Source organism: Gymnoscopelus microlampas (assembly GCF_963454915.1).
Source record: "Gymnoscopelus microlampas genome assembly, chromosome: 13".
Lineage (NCBI taxonomy): Eukaryota > Metazoa > Chordata > Actinopteri > Myctophiformes > Myctophidae > Gymnoscopelus > Gymnoscopelus microlampas.
Window position 1 is genome coordinate 37215410 of NC_139950.1, and position 15238 is coordinate 37230647.

The 15238-nt window shown below is 41.4% G+C and overlaps 1 protein-coding gene across 2 annotated transcripts in view; it reads left to right on the forward strand.

Annotated features, from left to right (window-relative positions):
• Positions 1 to 4257, forward strand: part of hspa12a (heat shock protein 12A) — a 42924-nt gene extending 38667 nt beyond the window's left edge. For both annotated transcript variants that reach the window (XM_084075953.1, XM_084075954.1), the window contains one exon: positions 843 to 4257. In XM_084075953.1, coding sequence (XP_083932079.1) covers positions 843 to 1474 — 632 coding nt within the window. In that variant the 3' untranslated portion in view covers positions 1475 to 4257. The remainder of the gene's footprint in view (positions 1 to 842) is intronic.
• Positions 4258 to 15238: the final 10981 nt, after the last annotated feature.

Consider the following 15238-nt stretch of genomic DNA (forward strand, 5'->3'; position numbering starts at 1 on the left):
GCGCGGCGGCACACACACACACACACACACACACACACACACACACACACACACACACACACACACACACACACACACACACACATACATACACACACACACACACACACACACACACACACACACACACATACACATACACATACACATACACATACACATATATATATATATATATATATATATATATATATTCTCTGTATAAAGGTTACTATCAAGACATTAATGGGTTTAATTTAAAATGAATACTTCCTCAAAACAAATCAGGCATATTGAGTGCACTTTAACTTCTTTAATGCCTTCCACCAAACCGGCTTTCATAATTAATTCTGTTTTGAACCTAAGAAAGATAGGTAGCATATGGTGCCTTGAAATATCACCACTGATAGCACTTGGTCTGAGATGGTATACAGACTTGGTCTGAGTTGACTACAGAATTTGCTTTGCTCTGATGAGTACACTCATAGTGTTGGTTTTATATTTCATAGTGCCACCAACTGAATACTGAAACGGAGATGTCACAGGCGCTTTTTTAGTTTACAAACAACAGATCAATCTCAATGCCACTGACTATACCATTTACCAATACTGCTCCCATGCTGGAGATCAATTAGATTACCAGGATTTCACATTAGCAATGGTCCCAAATGTAAGATAATGCATTCACTGGGTAATATGACCCGAACATTACCAGGAATAAAGTCAGGCCTGTAGTTTGCCTGCAATTCTTTTGCTCTGAAACAGATATCCTCTCTCCCTGCAGAAAATAGTGGACAAAACAATTGTTAGTTTAGTCATTTTTTGATTGTTAATTCAAACTAAATTCATAATTTTCCTTCCAGCTGAGCTGTTTGACAAGCCAGAGGTGAGCGACATCAAGTTTCTGTTCCTGGTGGGAGGTTTTGCGGAGTCACCCCTGCTGCAGCAAGCTGTCCAGAACATGCTCCAGGGGCGCAGTCGTATTATCATTCCCCACGATGTTGGCCTCACAATCCTCAAGGGTGCTGTGCTCTTTGGCCTGGACCCCGGTGTCATCAAAGTCCGCCGCTCACCTCTCACCTATGGTGTGGGGGTCCTCAACCGCTTCGTGGAGGGCAAACACCCACCAGAGAAATTACTGGTCAAGGATGGCACCCGCTGGTGCACTGATGTCTTCGACACCTTCATTCAGGCCGACCAGTCGGTGTCACTGGGCGAGCTGGTGAAACGGAGCTACACACCGGCCAAGCCGTCCCAGCAGGTCATCGTGATCCACGTCTACGCCTCGGAGAGGGAGACCGTGAGCTTTATCAGTGAGTCCGGTGTCAGGAAGTGCGGCACGCTACGTTTGGACGTCAGCGGCACAGAGAGCACGGCGCCACGGCGTGAGATCCAAACGCTCATGCAGTTTGGTGACACAGAGATCCGTGCGATGGCGGTGGATGTAGCCACCTCACGCACCGTCAAAGCTAGCATAGACTTCCTCACTCATTAGCTAGGGGATGAGGGGAGTTGATGTTAGTGAATTTATAGGAAGCAATGGAAACAGATCCATCACATCTTACACAGTGCACACTCAATGAGCGAGGAATATTTGCTGGTATATGGATGAAGGTAATTGAAGGCTTGTTCACTTCTCATTTTGCATGGGTGCTAGACAGGCAGAATTCTCTGTGAAGTGTCTATTTCTCACTAGTAATAAAAACAGGCGATTTGGATGACTTCTGCTCCCCAGCTCGTAGATCTGTTAACCATCTCCACTGATGAGATGCTTCATAGTGTTGACATAGACAGAACAGACAGATATTCTCATCATTAATAATTCATAATAAGAACCACTCTGGTTCTTCTATGGTTGTGTGGTTTATCTGATTTCAGTGTCCTGTAAAACTGACTCATGGCACGCCTTTTTTCCCCCTCTTTTTTTTCATTAATAGTAATGCAGAAACATCTTAGAAACTTTAGGCTTCCATAAATTACACTAAAATGCTCTTAAGTCAGGTTTTAGAGTGCTGCTGCACAGCAAAATCCTGTGTGTTCATTTGACTGAGCTCCGTGAGACAGAATCATGAAAGAACAGCAATGGTTTGTCACTGTTACATTATACCTGACCCTGTCTCAGTACTAAAGCATTGCAAGACAGCTTTTCAAATCTGTGTCCATCTCACTCCCGCAGAAAGGCATGTGATGCCAGCGAGAGTTTTTTCCCATAACATATGGTGCATAGGCTTTCAGAATTCCACTTGAAAACACTTGAAAATGTCTTATTTTTATGTTCAAATTATAGCAGATGATCGTATTTTTTTGTTGTTGATATCTGCTTATAGCTAGCTGCTGGATGTGGAATATTGAACTTTTTTTTCCTGTGAGAGGTAAAACAAAGTTCTGAGAAGTAAATGGCTTTGAGATCAAGACTGATTGGTCTTAACAGCAGTGCATATTCCCACATACTACAGGTAAAGAAATTCCACAGTGAAATATGAATCCTAGAATGTGAAATTGTTTCATTATGTGGCATAGTGGAATGTGCTGCTAGCTGAATCTGCAATCCAATCTTAAAATAGCCATGCAATGTGCTTAAATGTTGCCTTCATTCATTTGTGTTTCTGAAATAAGCCGACTAGAAAAAGTCACTGAGTTTTCCTGCTTTGAACATGTTTTAATCCAGGTGATTTCCTGCACAAATGCAAACATGCAGGTCATTTGGGAGAGGTGAAATTATGAACATATGTTTATTTCTGTAAATACAGTATTTAAATATTGTACAGATTTTTAGCATTATTTTAGCAGCTTTACAGCAAAGTGTATGTGTGTGTGCTTTCACGTGGATGTCTTTCTCCATTCTGTCCTCACCAGCCACAGCATGACAGGCCCAAGCAGGTCTGGTTGTTGCACTCCTTTCACAACATGTGATAGAATGGCCTGTGTGATGCTTTGCTTTGCAATTAATCAGAAAGGAAACTTGAATACCTCCGTCCTTAAAAACATTTGACAAAGATGTTTTTCACCTGTCAATTAGTTTTGAATCGAGAGCAATCTTGTGTTTTCTTTTTTTTTTCTGGGTTAAAATCAGAAGTTCGGGCTGTCCGGTCTTGCAATACAAAGACTTACAGTACATTGTTAGGGTTTATCTACTCGCCCTATAGTTTCCCCTAAAAGTTCTAAAAAGGAAACGTAAATAATACAACATAAAGTATAACACAATTTTGGTTGTTGGCTCTCAAACTTTTAAAGTTTTAAGCAGCTGTAGTTGTAAGGCATCAATACAGTTCCTTACAACTGCTGGTATTTTTAGGCATTGAATTGCCTAAAAAAACATGAACCTATTGAACTTCTGTATACAACGACATGGATATTGTCAGCAATAACCACCACACAATTACATCTAGTATCGAATTTCCAGATAAATAAGAGGAAAGGCTTACATTTGTTTACGTTTTAATGAAAGGAGTGCCTAGTACTGTATGTGCAACCTGCAATCTCACCATTGATTCACTGTAGTCAGCACATATGCAGCAGGTATGTTTGGCATCTCATTTCAGAGTCGTGGCTTCTGAAGTCATTTCCGAGGGTCACCCTGACAGTGACTTTAAGCCTTCTGTCGCTTCATGTGGCCATTTTTACTTGCATGACACGTATCTGAACATTTATGGTCCTCCTCCAATATCCCCTGACAGATTTGCTCGTTAAGTTGAGTTGACAGGTTTTTAACCTTTTTTTTTTGTCTCTTCTAATCCACATTCTCTTTTTAAACTGTGAATCGAGGCTGTTCTTGCTTTCAGTGTCAATGTGCAAAGCTGCACAAGCTTCGATCCCTTGTGTATTTTTCGGCAATCTCTTGCAATGCACGTTTTGCATGAGCAACATAGGAATGGGAGAAAAAGATGATTGCTATCTACTCCAACAGATTCTATTTCATCCCTGCTGACCGTCATGGGAGGTCAGGATTCATAGAACCGGTGTTACATTTGTAACATTTGTCATCGTTAATGATTCATGGAGGAAAGCGTGGCTATATTTTGCCTACAGAGACCACATATATCAATGTGAAAAGTTAATTAAATTCATTCTGCCATATTTCTTTTATGAGCCCATGTCCTCTGTCTGTGGAATGCTCAGAAGTAGGCCCCTTTCCATAGGGGTTGTTCAAGGGGTGGGTGTTATTTAAAATCCATCATTACGGTTACAGAAGACTGCACTCCACTACATATCTGATAATTACCTTAATAATCGTTCATATTGTTTCTCTAACTCAGTGCCCACTAGTGTGTGTGTATGTGTGTGTGTGTGTGTGTGTGTGTGTGTGTGTGTGTGTGTGTGTGTGTGTGTGTGTGTGTGTGTGTGTGTGGGGGGGGGGGGGGTAAAGGACACATTGAGTGGAAGGAACTGATACAACACCATATTTTATATTATTATTATTAAATTCTCAGTGTTTATTTAACTCTCAGAGTGTATACGTGTAACCAAATGGGCCTGCAATGGTCCCATAACTGTTGATTTGGTTCCATTTGTACATTCTCTGTTAAAGAATGATAAATTTACACTGAGGATTTTACTTTTACTGTGTATCATAATGTTTTGTTAGATTATCACAATGTATTTTGTGCAACCTTCAATGTTATGTGATGCACATGATACGCTTTATGTAGCTGCTTTATACTAAAAGCTGTGCTGAAAAATTGTATGACCAGCCAATGTTAGCATTATATTCTCTGTGTGTAAGGCAGCATAAGGTGCCATGTGGCATCTGGTGAATTATGTAAAGCCAACAATATTCTGTTGATTGATCTGAAGTCTGTATCTGAGTGGAACTAATACTGGGTAGCAGTCTAGCTAGCTCGCATACCGAAAAAAATAATTGCTTAACACTTTTATCTAGAATATAAAGTACTTCAGGACGTGGAAATTTCACAGCTAACTTAACCTGAGCTTGTGGTATTCTGCCAAAATTGCCACTCATACTTTTCCACATTTTTGTTTAAATACTTGGGTTGATGCAATTGTGTTTTCTTTCCATCTTGAGTTTCTTAAATGTCTTGTTCTCTTGCCCATTTTCATTGAATAATTGGTCGTACTTTGATCCATACCAAGTAGCCTACTGACACTCAGACTGTCATCATCCAATAAAAAGTGTATTTCAAAGAACATTCACTTGTCTAGTGTTTTTTCTTCTTCCGTTTTTACTGTGCCATATATTGTTAACGGTTAAACAGAAATAAGGAAACATCTGACTGTGCTCAGTGCTAGTTGTATAATAAACAACAAATGCAGTCAAGGAACAAGTCCACTTCTAAAATAAAAATCACACCCAGTGTGAAGTGGGTGGTGTGTGGTCATCACAACATGACTCACTCTAGAAAAAGGATAAATGACTTTTTTTAAAGTCCATACTGCTATTCATAGGGCTTCACATGTGTCATGTGTTTCGCTAGCCAATCACAGTCCTGAATTTGCAAAGTCAGCCAATCACATTACAGTTAGTGGTGATGACACTAACTGTAATGTGATTGGCTGACTTTGCAAAAGTATCGATTTGCATTAACAATGGAAGGGTTAGGGGTGTAGACTGCGTTGTAGACTATTGTCCAATCACGGTGCAGGATTGGTCAGTGTCCAAAACTCACTTGTAGGGGGCGGTTACACCGCCCCAAAAATGAATAAATAAAGTATTATTCTTATTTACTGTACAATGTGTAAACACCTGTGGCAGAGGAAGTCATGCAAAGCACCAAGCTGCTTATCTGGAGCAGTGTCTTGCTCAAGGACACGTGGACACTACTACAGGGGAGCCAGGGATCTAACCTGTAACCATCCATTTTCACTTCCAATTTGTAAAAACTTGAAAAAAGCACCCTTTGGGCGTTTGGCCCCTTTCTACATGAAAGCCTCCTGTAGGCTACTCCCAGACACTACCAGGCCTCGTAGTCCTCCTCCCAGCTGTCCCCATCACTTTAAGTGTAATTTGTATTGATCATTTGTATACATGTAGGCAGCAATGTAGTTTTAATTGTGAAAAGCAAAAGTAGTGTTATTTGATAATGATTTTTTGTGTGTGTGCATGCACATGTATCAAAACGTCTGTTTGAATGAAGGAGTTATGGGCTAGGTAGAGCAGTATAAACAACATCGTGAGCTATTCAATATCCCACATTAAAGCCCTTCAGGGCGATTAACCACCTCGGCTTCGCCTCGGTGGTTAATCGCCCTGTCGGGCTTTAAATTTCAATAATGACTACCTCCCCATGCATTATCCCTTGCATAAAAACGTGTTAGGAAGGAGCCATTCTGTCTTGTCTGCCTTTGGACAGGTGTGGGCGGGTTTACCATCGGAGGCCTTACCAATTAGGAAAAGGCAGATAAATTGATAACAGCACAGGTGCAGCAAGTCAGTTGATTGATGGCATGAGCACAAGGAGACCATACGGTTTTTACCGTTTAATTTTTATTTGCATTAACAAACTATATGCTGTGATTAACTGTAGCTTACTCTTAGTAAATGGGAACATCACTGACAGCAGTTAATACGTCTGTACATTTGATTATTGAATGTGTCAAAAACCTTTCCCTGTGCCCAGCCGAGTGGCTAAATGTTTGTTCAAGATGGTCACTAACAGGTTGGGAGGAAGGGAGTGGCGCAAGTTTACAAATAAATTAGTAGGCTATGATACTCTAGTCTACACAGCTGATTGAAATGAATGATCAATGGCTCTTGACACTAGCTTTTAGCAGTAGCCTAACATGTCCTCCTGTTAGCCCAGGCGTTTCGGGCCATATTTTGATGGAATCGTGCACTTTACGATAAAAGCATGAAATTTGGCACACAGTTAGAGCATGCCATAAGGAACATTTTTGGCTATAGGGCCATCGCAGATTTTTCCTGTGGTAACCATGGCAGCCATTTTCCAAAATGGCCACCACCTGCTGTTATTTTACCAATAACTCAGGTTCTAGACCACCTAGGATCTTGATTCTGGTGACTAATCCTACATTTTCAAGGATGAGGAATACAGTGGTACTATTTAGATTTGTCCTGTGGTAACCATGGCAGCCATTTTCCAAAATGGCCGCCACCTGCTGTCATTTTACCAATAACTCACGTGCTAGACCACCTAGGATCTTGATTATGGTGACTAATCCTACATTTTCAAGGATGAGGAATACAGCGGTACTATTTACAACATGCTACTACCTAACTACATATATCTGGCATTCAGTTAATTAAATAATAGTAAACCCATCAAAATATATAATGGTGTAGTACAGTACATGTTTTCAAACTGACACATGAGAGTCAAGAATGTTTCTTTTATTAGTAGTAGTATTGCATAATTATTTTCAATGGACTATAAGACACAACAAAGGCAGAGTACTCATGAGTCATAGCCTAATGGCATATAGACCAATTATTTGTTTACCAACATTGAGACTGGACGCACAGGTGATTGTTTCACGCAATCAATTCTCAACGTGTTGTTTTGGGGTGCGCTGGTTTCAGCACACCCCAACCCCCTCTTGTGTGTTGGCTAGTGAGGCGCGTCCTAGCGAGACCTGATAGAATGGGTTTCATTGCGCGCATACTGGTTCCGCGCAGACTGGTTCTTATCAGTGTGACGTCGTCTGTTAAGGGGTCTATTCAATAAAGCCAGATAATCTACACAATGTTAGTTGCACAGTCCACCACAGTAGCAAAGGGCAGTACACTGAAGTGCTGCCTTAACACATCTGCATTGTCCACTGCATCCCTTTTTGCAACCACAGCGGAGGAGTTCTCGACAGGCCAGGCTCGCTTCTGTGTGGTCCAGTGCACTTCCCATCCTCCTGTCAAAATTAGAATCAGCTTTATTGTCAGATCACGGGTTTACAAGTGTAAAGAAGTGGATTAAATTATTTGTATTCACCTGTCTCCTTCCTCTTCCACCCCCATTCACCTGGGGATGGGAGTTCAGGGGCTGCAACCATCACCTGTCCCCAGCAGTGGCCAGCTTGGTAGGCTGCCCTCTTTGTATGTTGAATCAGTGCAGCTCGTGTTGGGGGGAGTCCATCAATTGTTCTACCCTTCTGGGTGAATAGCTGCTTCCGTGGCTGATTCACTGATGCCTGGCCGCTTGTGCGGTCATAGAGCAATACCACAAATCGCTCCAGAGGCTCCATCCAGTCATCTATTTTGTCTGGGGTAGCAGCTAAGGAACTTTTCCCAGTTCCAAAAGCAACCCACAGCTCAGTCAAGTGGAGGTGTTGGGCTGACGTTACTGCCAGGACCAGCACATCCGTGTCTACTGTGCGTATTGTCACCTTGCTATACCCTTCCTTCATAGCATCTTCTAGGTGTAATATGACGCGATATGACGCGATATGACACGTATCAGCCTTCTCATGTACTGTAGTTAGTTAGGTAGTTACTAGCATGTTGTGAATAGTACCACTGTATTCCTCATCCTTGAAAATGTAGGATTAGTCACCAGAATCTAGATCCTAGGTCGTCTAGCACCTGAGTTATTGGTAAAATGACAGCAGGTGGTGGCCATTTTGAAAAATGGCTGCCATAGTTACCACAGGACAATTCTAAATAGTACCAGTGTATTCCTCACACTTGAAAATGTAGGATTAGTCACCAGAATCAAGATCCTAGGTGGTCTAGCACCTGAGTTATTGGTAAAATAACAGCAGATGGAGGCCATTTTGGAAAATGGCTGCCATGGTTACCACAGGACAAATCTGCGATGGCCCTATAGCCAAAAATGTTCCTTATGGCATGCTCTAACTGTGTGCCAAATTTCATGCTTTTATCGTAAAGTGCACGATTCCATCAAAATATGGCCCGAAACGCCTGGACTATGTGTGCATCTGTTCATTCTATTGCTGCTGTGGGGCACCTGAATCTCTGCATGGGGATTATATGGTGCTGATTGTTTAATTTGAATCAGCTGTGTGGAGGGAGAACTTGTAGGGTAACAACTCCATACCTTAATATTTATGCCAAATCTCGCAATGGTGATGAAATACAACATGAGTATTGATTGTCAAATGATTGCGATTAGGTGATTTATGTAATATTTGTGACAAGCGGGCCTATGAGATTTGTAGCCAGGCATAGGCCTTGTCTACGGTTGTAGATAAAACTAGTTCTTAAGGAGCGGAGCCGTGCTATGATGTGTCGTGGAATTCTGGAGTCGGAGACTATATTAAAGGTAGTGATTGATGGTTGTTGTCGCTTCATTACATGATATCATGGGGAGACGTTAGGCACAAAAGTCTGAAGGTAGTTCTGCCAATGAACATAGGTCGCACCGTCGCTACAAGGACAATTAACCATAACAAGACATGCTGTACCAAAATATTAGCTATCAGGCCTAGCCTAGCATCTAGACATCTTGGCTTCCACAAACTACAACATTTCATGTCATATTATAAGGAATAAAATAAACAAGTAACTTTAAGTGAGGGTTATACTGTAAACCAAACAGTGGTTCTCTCAACCTTTTCAGGCCGTGAGCCTGTGACCCCCAAAATAATCATATTTGAACTGGGGACCCCCAACATAATCATATTTGAACTGGGAACCCACAACATAATCATATTTGAACTGGGGGCCCTCACCCTGACAAGCACTTGGAATGTAGGAGTTGACATGATTAGTTTTGTTTGACTCAGTTCCACAGATAAATATTTTGAAAATAGATGTTCTTGTGAGGCATTGAGAGCCGAACAGACAGACCCTGTTATAGATGGGGAGCCTCCTTCAGAACAATGGCATAATAAATACCCTTATAGAAACATAGAAAGATGCCCTTGTCAGTATTAGCAGTAGTAGTAGTAGTGGTGTTGTTAATGTTGTTACCTCTGCCAACCAAGTCGTGCCATTTCATTTGTCTTAGTGAAATCACAGAAAAACATTTGTCAGATTTTCATGAAACTGAATTAGCAGGAGGCTGTCCTGAAGATATGATTAGGTCCAGGTCACAATGAATGTCCAGGTCAAAATGACTCAGTTAGACGTATCTCTGTGAAAATAGCACATACTGACAAGCCTGCACTCCTTTTTATTCTCTGGTTCGTCTGCAGCCCCTGGGAATCCAGCCGCCCCCAGCCATCCTTGTTAGAAGTCAGCATCTCCCCCTTGCAGGTGGTGTGTCCGCTGGCCCCCACACCTCTCTGACTCTAAAGACCATCTTTTCCTGCAGGCCATGCAGGAGTCAGTAGTACTGTGGACACACATGCCTCACCCCTCGGACACCAAGAGGATCAGGTGAAATCATCATAGTTGGTTATGTTTTCATGCATGTTCTGTGTGAGATTTAGAGATTTTACTCTTTTATTTTATTACAGAGGCGGTTGAGTAATGTCCAATCTATACTAGGTTGTACAATGCTGTCGTGCACCGAAACTAGCTGATCTACAAGCTCACAACACGTTGCAGTGCAATGCATTGCGAGCTCCAGCGTACAATGGAGTAACTTAGTCAATGAAGGCCATAGGGGTTTAAGTGGTTAATCCATAACCCTTCGTGTCCTGTGTCCTTCATGTGTTCTTTTACCATAACCATGTGAACCGCATTGCCCCTATTCTGGACATGTAATGATAGTGTTGGATCTACAAGCTCACAAACCATCGCGTTACGATGCTTGTGAGCTTGCACTGGACGCAGATGGCTATACATTTTATGTGAAGAGATTTGATGAAAAGGAGTGGGCCAAGGACAAAACCATGGGAGACCCTGGTTACCAAAGTATATAGGGATACATTTGTTATTCCTGTTAATGTGGCTTTCAAGTATACAGTACAGTATATGTCTGCCTGCCAAGGCCCTGAACAAAGGTTCCACACCTACTGTAGTACAGGATGTGGTTCCAGAGACACATGGAACCACGTAGCAGCATATTTAGCATATTTACACAATGATAACGCATATATTAACAACAACTAAGTTCCAAAGTGACTAAGAATACAGAGACGTGATCTACTGTATGTGTGATTTTCAAAGAATGGTTTGAAATGTCTAGAAATGTAAATTCTGCGATGAAAGATTGATACTACAGGCCTGTTGCCTGTCCGCCTACTACCACACACACACACACACACACACACACACACACACACACACACACACACACACACACACACACACACACACACACACACACACACACACACACACACACACACACACACACACACACACTTACAAACCTACAAACACATACCACGCACACTGGCACATGATACTTTGTATTTTAAGAGTGCACACACAAACAATGCTCACATAAATACTAATAGGCAGGCAGGGAAAGTGTACTTGTATAGCACATTCAATATGCTCTACATAAAACATAAAAGGCATACTGTGGCAATAATATTTGACTCCATTTCTGTAAATGGTTAGGAGAGTCTTTCTTTGTTAAACAACACTGCCTCCAAGTGGATGTGGACGGAATTGCAAATTGAGAGGATAATGACATGATTTGGTGAACTATATCTCTAGGCCTCCCCCATATGATTCCATCCCTGACTGACTTTTTTTTCAGTCATTGATTTTTAAAATATATACACATATACATATATAATATAACATTTGAACATTTAATTGGAATTTGCTAAACAGCAATCCTCCAACACCCTGTGTTGGCAGTGGCACCCCCTCTCTTTTAATGTGAATACAAAATGGTTTAGTCCTGGAGTGGACTTTAAAACTTCAGTAAAGTGCTGCATTTTGAGTATCTAAAACAGTGAAGCATTGAGGTGTCAGCTAAAACTAAACATAGATCTTTCAGTCAGTTTCACAAATTAGAAGAGGGTTTATCTCAGTCCATGAGTGATGCAGGGATGTTTATTATCTCTTAGCTAATCCTGTAACGTTATCATGTCAAAATAATAACGCTAGCTAACCTACCTCATACAATTCTGGGTGTTTACACTTTGCTCTCTAGCTGAAATCCAACACAACAGGCTTCCACTTCATGCACCAGTGCCTTGCAGAGCTGCAGTGCCACCCCATTCCTCATGGTAGTCATTACAGATGGTCACCCCAGAAGGACGAGGTGAGCACCATGCATTCATGGGGCCATATCCCCCTGACAGTGGCTCTGCCACTTACTTACCATTTCCACTTTCGGCTTCCCCGGTGGTCTCGAAGAGACAATACAAAACAAACAAAATATTGCCTATGATTATGTGTGGATTTTAGGAAGATCAAACTGTTTTGAAGCCAACATTTCTAAGCAGTAGCACCATCTACCACACACACACACACACACACACACACACACACACACACACACACACACACACACACACACACACACACACACACATACAAATACGTGCACACAGCATTTTGTGTGTTCTTATTCATGTGCTCAGTGCAGTCCTGTCTCTTTATCTTTTAACCAACCACCCAGTGCTAAAACCAAATGAAACTATTTGAGAGCGGAATCAGCCTGTGAGACAACGCTCTTAGTACATTTTAAATATTAGCTTACGTAATTAACTTAAGATTGATATCACACCTGCCTGTCTCTCCCAAATTCTTCTCCTATGTACTTCCTCTGTTTTCAAATGTATTCTTGTATTTTTTTGATCGCTTCACATTTTAAACAATTCCCTAAGAAATACACAACTTTGTTTTACTTTACCGTGAGCATCCCCAGTTATGATTTAACCAGTGAAACATGAAACGTACTGTATGCAGACACTTGTTATTCAATAACCAGCATACATTTAGGGAGTGAGTGTGTTATTCCTACACAAGTGGCAGTGGAGTACCACTCAACCCTTCATAGGGCAAGGTTGTTTTTAGCTAGAAACACACACAAGCTAAAAGTGTGTGTGTGTGTGTGTGTGTGTGTGTGTGTGTGTGTGTGTGTGTGTGTGTGTGTGTGTGTGTGTGTGTGTGTGTGTGTGTGTGTGTGTGTGTGTGTGTGTGTGTGTGTGTGTGTGTGTGTGTGTGTGTGTGTGTGTGTGCGCGCGCGCATAAAGGACAGGCATTGGACTGGATGGGGGGGGGGGGGGGGCTGGACATCCCCAAAATGGCTGTGAAGTAGGGCAGTTGCTACGGCAATTTGGAGGTACAACTCTCTTGAAGCGGCCCTTCAATTGCCGACTCCAATGTCCTCCCACACATAGTCTCAACAAGATAGCGGCGGGGTGCGAAACTGCCAGGATGCGCCAATAGAATCATGCAGAAGAGAAGGGGGAGCTTGACATGTATCAGTTCCATTTTGTGCACACTAAACGCTCTGCTGCATTGGCCACTGGCGTAGTTTAATTTTATTAGAATTTGTTTAGTTAACAGGTACTCTCTTCCCTGTCAAACAAGTATCACCGAATGTTTGTGTAACCTTTACAATTGTGCAGGTGTAGAGATGAACACGTACTGTACATGTGTGCACGTCTCTCTCACACACACACACACACACACACACACACACACACACACACACACACACACACACACACACACACACACACACACACACACACACACACACACACACACACGCACACACAGATGTACTGTAAATGAGACAGATTTCGCAGCCTGCTGTTCTTCAGCCCCATTCATTTCTATTCTATCTACAGTAGGTCCACTTATATAAGACAGATTCTATTCTACAATACTTTATTATTATGTGGATTTTCAGTCAAAATTGTCCAAATAGCAAGTTGGTAATATTGATATGCTCAGAATCTTCGTTATAATATTGAGGGGATACATCAAAGCTAATGGCTACAGGTTAACTTTGTTGAGCAATGTGTTCCCAGGGGACCTATTTTTCTCTTGCCACCTACTGTACATCTAATAATTAAGTATACTTTGCAAATTCATGACCTATCTTTAAATGCTTTGTTGGCAACAGAGCAAAGCTGCCAGCTCAAAAATAAGAAATAACTGCTGTCACTCCCAAATTCCCTCAGACAAACAGACGTAATTACAGGAATTAGCCTGTTATTTTGTCATTAGCTTTCACTTTCAATGAGACAATAATGAAAAAGAGACAAAGACTGATGTTTTTAGAGGATTTCAAGACACTTTCCAACCCCCACCTCTTCGCCCACACATTCAATTTGCTGTTTTATTAATACTATTAATGTAGTCAAGCTTGAAGCTTTGAATATGGGAGAGTTTTTCCTCTGACTGGTATTGTGTCTCAGCTGATGGCTCAGCTTGCAAGAAGTCAGAGTGAATACAAATGCACTTTGTTTGTGCTATGATGGAAATGACAGCTTGCTTTTGAAAGGTATTTATTTTTGCAAGTATGATTATGGGGTGTGCGTGCAACTAAAATGAAGCCAAAACAATGACACGCACAATCACGACTTCATAAGCCAGCGAAAGGCCATAGACAGATTAATGAGCGCTTGTGTAAAGAAACGCGCGAACACATAAGAGGACGAATACTGGAATTAGGCTTCTATGTGACACATTAGACAGGATTTTGTCTGGCTGCTTTCTGTATCCAAACGAGAAAGGGAGAGGAGCGATCTCACCATGTAATTTACTGTTGATTGGTGTTTGTGCAAATGGAGTCCTATGTCTTTCAACATTAATAAGGGTAATATTTACCCTCTCCTTTCCTTGACAAGACATGGCAGTAAGGAAGAGTTGGCTTTGATAAGATGGAAAGAAATAAAAGCAAAAATCAATGCTTGCATTATAAGTCCATTTTGCTATTGTTCTTGTTGAACTCATGAAAGTGACAGTAATGACAGGTATTGAGGCAGTGATTTTTGTAGATGTGAATTTACGGTTCTTTACAAATTCTGGTAAATAAGGAATGAGAATTGTAAACTTCCACATTAAACAATTAATGGTAGGAGTAATTTTCCTGCTTTGAAAGTTGCTGTGAGGATCAACTAATTTAATCAATTAATTGTACACCTAAATCATTTCAGTTTCCTTTTCATATACATCTATCTAAAAGATGTACATTTTCTTTGTTGGCCACCTTTATGCAGAGCTATTTCAATTGGTAACCGGAACGCTCGCCCCAAAACACACTCGCCCCCGGCCCCCCATTTTTTTTCTTGGACCCCTCGCCCCCAGTGGTTCTTGTATTCGTTTTACTGAGGTTAAGGTTAGGAATAAGGTTAGGTTAGGCCCGGGCAAGCGTGTTTTGGGGCGAGCGTTCTTGTATTCTTTCAATTCTCTGTCCGTTCATTGGGCTTACTTTATTGTCATGTCATCTTATATTATTGCTGTGTCATGCAAACTGGCACAAATGATCCGATGAAAGTGATTTCAGAGATTAAATGCAACATCTTT